Source organism: Montipora capricornis, chromosome 3, assembly GCF_036669925.1.
Source record: "Montipora capricornis isolate CH-2021 chromosome 3, ASM3666992v2, whole genome shotgun sequence".
NCBI classification, from domain to species: Eukaryota; Metazoa; Cnidaria; class Anthozoa; order Scleractinia; family Acroporidae; genus Montipora; species Montipora capricornis.
Genome location: NC_090885.1, coordinates 75,072,350 through 75,079,849, shown reverse-complemented (window position 1 = coordinate 75,079,849; position 7,500 = coordinate 75,072,350). Strand labels below are relative to the sequence as shown.

General features: G+C 38.4%; 1 protein-coding gene across 2 annotated transcripts in view; it reads left to right on the top strand.

Moving 5' to 3' along the window:
* Positions 1–376: 376 nt before the first annotated feature.
* The window catches only part of LOC138041632 (ras-related and estrogen-regulated growth inhibitor-like), an 8,065-nt gene continuing 941 nt past the window's right edge, over positions 377–7,500 (top strand). The window contains exons 1-5 of one of the 2 annotated variants that reach the window (XM_068887383.1): positions 377–513; positions 3,323–3,453; positions 5,230–5,286; positions 6,097–6,170; positions 6,736–7,500. The exon at positions 6,736–7,500 is cut by the window's right edge and continues 941 nt beyond it. In XM_068887383.1, the coding sequence (XP_068743484.1) occupies positions 3,354–3,453; positions 5,230–5,286; positions 6,097–6,170; positions 6,736–7,179 (675 nt within the window). In that variant the 5' untranslated portion in view covers positions 377–513; positions 3,323–3,353 and the 3' untranslated portion in view covers positions 7,180–7,500. Of the gene's footprint in view, positions 514–3,018; positions 3,126–3,322; positions 3,454–5,229; positions 5,287–6,096; positions 6,171–6,735 lie in introns of those variants that run through there. The other variant, XM_068887384.1, reaches the window with a different exon arrangement.

Below are 7,500 nucleotides of genomic sequence, written 5' to 3'. Positions count from 1 at the left end.
TGTCAAGAATGGTTACGTAAGAGTGTTGCATAAGAGCTTTTTCATGCGAGTAGACCATAGCCAGGTCTCAATAGCTCATCCAAGTATGGCACTTTACTTCACCGCATGGCTTTCGATAAACAATAAATTTGGTATAAGTAAAACAGTAATTTCTCCCTAAAATAATAAATAACGACGTTTTATGCACACCATTTCATTTCTTGTCCGAGTAACTGGGGTGCTACCGCTACTTTCTCAGTTGACAGTGCACGTGAAAGCAATTATGAGCATTACGGCATCAAAAATTCAAGGGTACATTGTGCGTCACGGTGAATAAGAATAACTCAAATAACTAATCTGGGATAAACTCAAACTATTAAGCTAAATAAGATGAAGCAGTTATCGATAAAAAGCGTCAAAGTACTTTATGATTCCCATTATAAAGCATAGATCGATTGGTGATTTCAGAAGAACACCTACGAGTCGAGAAGTGCGGTAACAGCAGAACTGCATGAGAAGGAGGCTTCTGTTCAGGTATACACAACATTTTAACTGAAGAACAAATAGAATCGACGGTTGCTTTCGAGAGGAGAGAAACTTAATTTCTCTGCACCACTGCGCATGTAAGAACAGACTCTGTATCTTAGAAAAAACTGACAACTCAACAGTTCTCTGGACAAAGTTCATTGCTTTAAGTTGAAGTTTTTCATGCAATGATTTTAACATTTCTGAGACAATTTTTAATAGTCCACGATGATTAAGGTGTTTGTATGTCACTAACGTGATATGACAACCTGGAAAATTGTTTCTGTGGAGGCCAGCCATGCCAACACTACATTTTAGAAGGAGAACGCGTTTCTCTTATTCTGCAGAGAGTATTTGTCTCACCTATTCGAACGGTAAATTTTAGTAAGTTGAACTCTTTAAGTATCAAACTGGAAGATATTCAATAAACAAAGAAAAGGTCTTTGATTCGAGTATCTCTAATTTTGATTGCCACGTGGGTAAAATATACGTTAGTAGCCTGCGAATACCTGAGAGATTGATTCATGAACCACCAATTAATACCCATGCACGGTGTAAAATGACCCAAGACACATATGTATTTAGACTTAGAGCAATGAATTGATGTTCATTTTACCCAATAGAGTTAAAATAATAGGTTTCTCTCTTATTTTAGCAACACCCATATCCCGTGGACAAACAAGTAACGGTATAAGCCTGAAAAGAGCACATAGATATACTCAGACCAATCTTTCAGTGATTGACCAACAGGGGGGGGGGGGGGGGGAAGAAAAGTCAAAAGTTCTCAAACTAAAGACCCTGAAATCATACAAAGGCACTGATGCCATCCGGATATCAGGCGTCGTGTTACTGTCGTTGTTTTTTTACAGTTTTGATGCACGCAGCTTTTATTATTATATAATGAGTTCAAGTTTGTGGCGCATGCTGGAATTCAGCAAAGTCATTCTGTACGTTGTCAGAAGCAATAATTACCACTGAACTCAACAAAGAACGAACGACGCATAGTTAGTGGCTAAGGTCTAGTCTGACTGAACTGGGCTGCCAGAGCGCTCTTCAATCCTCGTGTGACTCAGGAAAGTGCTCTTTTCTTCCCGGTGTTCGTCGTCGAGTGCTTTAGCAAATCCTACCAACGCCTGCCTTGCAATATAATAGCATAGACTCAAGCATGTCACGGCATGTCTCACGGAAGACGATTAGCCAGACCCCCGTGAAGTTGAAAACTGTTTCTATCAAATGTATTGCAAATAAAGCACCAGAAAAGAACCAATGCGTTCTTGAAAAAGCCATTCAGCACCCTTAACATACTCAGCGCATTGTTGACTTGGTCACCTGTTTCGTGACGTCACAATATCTAGGGGCAATGATGTTCAATATCACAGAGTCAACGATAATGTACAGTTCACTAGTCTCTTGAAAAGATTATATCCGTGTCCGAAACAGATAAAAACAATATTTAAGTAAGGCATGATGAAAAGAAAAAGGAAGTCACGTGACCTAAAATACTTTTCAACCGGGGATTACAGTCAATCATTCCGGACAGGTTCTTGTAGAGGACGACCAAGCAATATCAGCAGCAATGAATTTGATGTTTACTTTATGTCATCTGAGCGCCCTATTTTCAGTTTTCTATCGCAAAAGGAAACACTTCCAGTTAGTCACGTGACCATAATGACGTAGCCTTGATAGGACTAAAATACTAAGGTCGTCGAGATATATTGGACTGCCAAGTGTAAAGAGTTGGAGCTAGCAAATCGTAGAAATTTTATGACGGTTTTTCAATTTTATGCAAATAATTAGGCTTAGGGTGCTTGAGAATGAAGGAGTCGCTAATTAAATTGATAACAGCTCTTAGTAGGATCAGCGGTTTTTGAATGAACCCGCGTTGCTCGTCCTCTTCGGTTGATAACACACAAACAAAAATAATTATAAACGGTAGATTGACCTGGGCTTTATCTCACTCTATTAAACTATCATAGCGTGTGTTCTACAGATGTTGAACGGATTCAACACCCTTCAACATTTTCGAGAACAAAGAAAAAGTTAGAATCGAAGTTGAATGAAAAGTTTAAACTGATTTGCTTTCAACATTTTTTACGCTTTCAACGATGTTGAACGACCTGTTCAAACACACCGAACATTTGGTACAACAAAGTGTTGCATTACATGTTGAAGCAAAGTTGTAACGGTTTAAACGGGCCTCATGCTCTATTTTGTGCTTCATAGACAAAGGGATGGATCTTCATCATAAAATTTCCCTCAAGTCTCATTGTATAAGAGGTGACAGTGACTGTCTTTGCCCATACTCGGGTATGGCTTTTAATCTTGTGATTTTCGCAAAAAAAAGGTGTTGCTCTGGACACACTTTACTTACAAACAAAGCCACAACTATTTTCGTAAAATATTTTAAAGCCAGTTGAGTCACGTGTCCCAACTTAATTCCCTTCGTTGTCAATCAACAATGCATCACCCAACAATGATTTACTGAAACCTGTTTGTCCCGTATTCCAAATATCTCGCGCATCAAAGGTGTACATTGCGGCAGTTCACAGTTGCCTCCCAAGACAAAAGATCACATCCACGAAAAGTCAGTTTAAAACTCAAATCTTTCACAAAGTACAGCTGTAAGTACTAATTAGTGTTAATTAATTAAGTGTGAATGAATAATCATTTTGATTACATTTATTACGCTATTTCAGTTTAAAAAGGGCCTAAAAATTTAACTTGAATCCACACTCTATCACTTAATTTTAAAGTTTGTTTTAATACCTTAATCGAATTAATGGATGCGCGTTTTAAAATGCTTCATCATCGTTTTCAGTGTGATTCATTTACCATAAACTCAAGATATCATGCGACGAAAACGATCCTGTGCTTACGACCAAGGACAACAAAACAAAATCATCAATGTGCGAGCTGTGATCACTGGACTGGACGGCGTAGGAAAATCAGGTAAGACCATTTCTACTTGCCGGCCAAAAGCGACAAAAACGCGGTAGAATGCAGACTCTGCCTCGACCTCTTCACTCATCTCGTGACTGTGGAATCATTAAAAATCCACGTATCAATTTGAATATGGCTGCACGTAAAGTTCGATGTGCTTTTCTCTCTTGGCAGACCGTGAAAAACACGTGACTTCGATATCGAATTTGATTACCTTGTGCAGAGTAGTGCAAAGAAACGTAAAGCGGAAAACATTAGTGGACAGCGTTCATTTGAATGAACATTTTGAAGGATTCCATTTCACAGACTCGAAAATTTGTGAGGAAAATCTCAATGACTCGTTGCCATGAAAAACACTGTAGCGTTCAATTTGCAAGGTCACGTTTTTTCATTTGAAGATTTCATGTTTTGTTTCGTGAAACGTTAAAAGCATCAAAAGGTGACCGATAACTTTTCTATGTTTGATCTTCAACAGGTCAAAATTCCTGCTATCAAATTCTAAGATATCGTTCTTCCCCGGGTATGATTTCAGTAAAACTTTTTACATGAAATACAAGGAATTTCACCTGCAACAGTTGTCAGTATGAACAATTCTGAGGGGAAAAGCAACTAAGACTTTCGTCCGCTTGAATAATCCACTTCATTTGGTGATCATTTTGTGGTTCAAGCCTAAAACAGAGTATTTTGAGAAGGTCATTAACTTGAAGAGTGTTTTAGGGCTTTCAACGGACCTATGAAATTAGAGAAATAAATTCCTCTGTTTTTATCTCTTTTTTGAGTGCTTTTCACAATTCCCAGACTGTTTGTTGAAAGCACAAACGGTAAAAAGGTATCGTCAAGGTTATCTGCAGCTGGTGAGTCAGCCAGGCGCATTCAAAACCGCTCGGTATACGCTAACAGGAAACCAACTTCGGCAAACTTTTAGCGATGGTTTCTAGATACCGGTTATGGCATCAGATTGTCGGATAAGTGAATCAACCACAATAGACAATTAATTCAAGGGTGTGATCAAGAGGATAACTGTGGAGATGGAGATAAGAACATCGATCTCTTAAGGTTAAAGGCCTCTCTTCAAAAACTCAAGCGTGCAAAGATAGCGTATTACCTCTTTGCAATCTCCAATTGGTTAGTTCTGAAAAACTCTCCATTGTATCGAAAAGAAAAATCTTAATACCTCAGACTCGTGAAAATATAAGCCATAGTAGACAGATGCTGAAAGAACGAAACAAAAAAATCACACAGAGAGGAAAGGAAAAAGGAGTAGAAAGAGTTTCGATTATGGGGTCGAAAAATCCGACTGGGGGTCGAAACAAATCGATTAGGGGTTGAACAAATCGATTAAGAAAACCACTTCAGTTAGGAGTGTCTTACTCCAAAAGATTAACAAGCTTTGAACTGAAATAGCATTCAAAATTAATGATTACTACTCTAGATCTAATTTAACACTATGAATTCTAAACGGCGGAAATATACACGAAATTGTATGCTTCTTTAATGCACACTAATGTAGGTATAATTGATTAATTAATTTTGTATCCCGTGCGCTGAATGCTTTGTCCGTCTTTGAATGCCAAAGTTATTACAGGAATTACTGATAAATTATGTGTTTATTTCTTTATTTTATCAATTTGCTAACAAAGGTAGGCGATTGCACAATAGAACAATACATCCCCTACAAAGCGTTGAAAAGGATGTCTAGTTACTTGTCTCGAAGATTGGCAGTTCGGCAAGCAAAGTTCACATGCGGATAAAACTTTATTTATTTATATTATTTTATTGTCCCAGCTTTAACCGTGCGATTTTTGACTCGACGATTCATTGGAGAATATGATGAAAATCTAGGTAAGTTGTCTCAATTATTACTTTTAATGGTGTTCTTTGAAAAAGCATGTCGTTGTATAATAAGAGAGCCTTGCGACTTCAGTCTCATTTCAAGATATGCCGCCTAGGGATGGTCAGTTATTACATGGTTCAATCCCAAAATTTCCAAGTTAACTGACCGATAAAATATCACTGACTGAGATATTCTGCAACGGAATTTTGGTGCAGCCTTTTCTTGAAGAAGATAAATGAACAGAATAAACGATATTTCGTTCTCAGTTGATGCTTGTTGGATGCGAGACTCTTCTCCAGACCGGGAATGAAAATTAAAATCTAGAAATAACGCATAGGTATATAATGGTCTAGGTGAGCGGGTTGCTTCAATTACAAAGTTTGAACAATCGTTTAACATGACTGTGCATAAGTGAGATATAGGGATGCCCTCGTTGTCTGGGCATTGGCACCAAGGTAATATGTCTGCGGTTTAGCGGCTTCTTGAAAAGACGGTTTGGCCCGTCAGTATCCACACACTGCTTTGTTAAGCTTATACCAAGTAATATAGTGGACCGTTAAATGAAAAAAATTGACGGCAAAAGAAATCGTTTGTCTCTTGAAATGATTGCATAAAATCTCGCATTTCGAGTATTTAGCACAAGAACTTTAGAAATGTGAAGAAAACGAGAAGTGAGTTTTGATCGCAGTAGCACTTTTTAAAAAGGTTAAGACGGGTTCCTTAAGCTGTAAAAACGTCAATGCCAAATAAGGAAATAGGCATTCGCCTTTCGCATCTTTTTCCAGTTGGCTTAATAAAGACATTTTTTTTAATCCCAGAGATGACGTATAGACATCACATGACCCTTGAGGGAAAATATGTTACCCTGGACATTATGGATACCGCCGGAAAGGTCAGTAAACGACGCGCGATTAGGAACTGCTGTGCTTCATAGCTTTCGCATTCTAGGAGAGGTTAGCGTGCAGGGGTCGAACCAATGGTGTTACATTATACGAGAAGGTAAAGGACTCAAATTCCTTTGCTAAAGAGTAACCCAGGCTTGAAATCTGGAGGACTTTAAAAACCAATAGAAATTCTAGTAACGGAATTGGTAAAAATGACTTGAACATGAACTGTCCCATGTTTTATGAGTCAATAAATCAATGAGTAAATGAGTCATGAGTCAATGAGACTCACAGTCAATATAGCAATAATTTATTGATTCAGCCTAAGCCCTCGTTTCAGTGATTATGCCTAAGCACTCTCTGAAATTTTAGCTTTCATTTTATGGTTTGGTTGACTGCACTAACTCATTGACTCATAAATAGTGTACACTCGACCACTATATGTTTGTGTTCAATTCATTCTCTCAATCGCGACCGCGATCAAAGCTTTTTGCTTTTTCACTCAAGTCAATGGAAGCGTGAATTTAAGCCCAGTCAAATAGATATGTAAACAATTTTTCTTTGCCTCTGCAGAACACAGAGAAGAAGTTGGAGACGTTGACTTCCTTTGGCGACCTTTTCTTCATTCTCTATTCTATCACTGACCGATTTTCATTCATGGAAGCAAAACGCTTGGGACGACACATCAAGAATGCTAGAAACAATCAGTGCACTCTTATTTTGGTAGGAACCAAGACGGATTTAGGACACCACAGAAAAATTACTGACAATGAAGGAGTCCAACTTGCAAAAGAGTTGGGCTCAGAATTCTGTCAGATTTCGATCGCCGAGGGTTACGTTGAGACGAATTCTCTCCTTTACGACTCTTTGAGATTGCACCTAAACAACAAAAACATTGAAAGGAGCGAGACTAAAACCCCAGAGCACGAAAATAGTGATAAAGACAAATCAGGTCCCTTGTCATGGATGAAAGAAGGATTTAAAGGAATATATACAAGACGAAAATCAATCGCTTAGTGAAGGAAAGATCAAAGGGAGGGAAAGATTACGTGACAGGGGTGAGGATTACGTTATGATGAGATAAGATTGCGTTACGTGTCGAAAGAACGAACGTTTGTCAGAAGTATGGGCTGCTGCGTTGTTGAAAAGGAAGGATGCATTTTAGAGATTTTATGCTTCAGCTAACAGAATAGGTACTGCATGTTACCTTGGGTGGACGGACCATTACAATTGTAAATAGTCATCATCGTCACTCCATCATCATCAACTTCATTTACGTGTCTGGTACTACTAGTTGACTATCTATATCCCTGAAGGGTGCCTACTAACAGGGGACAC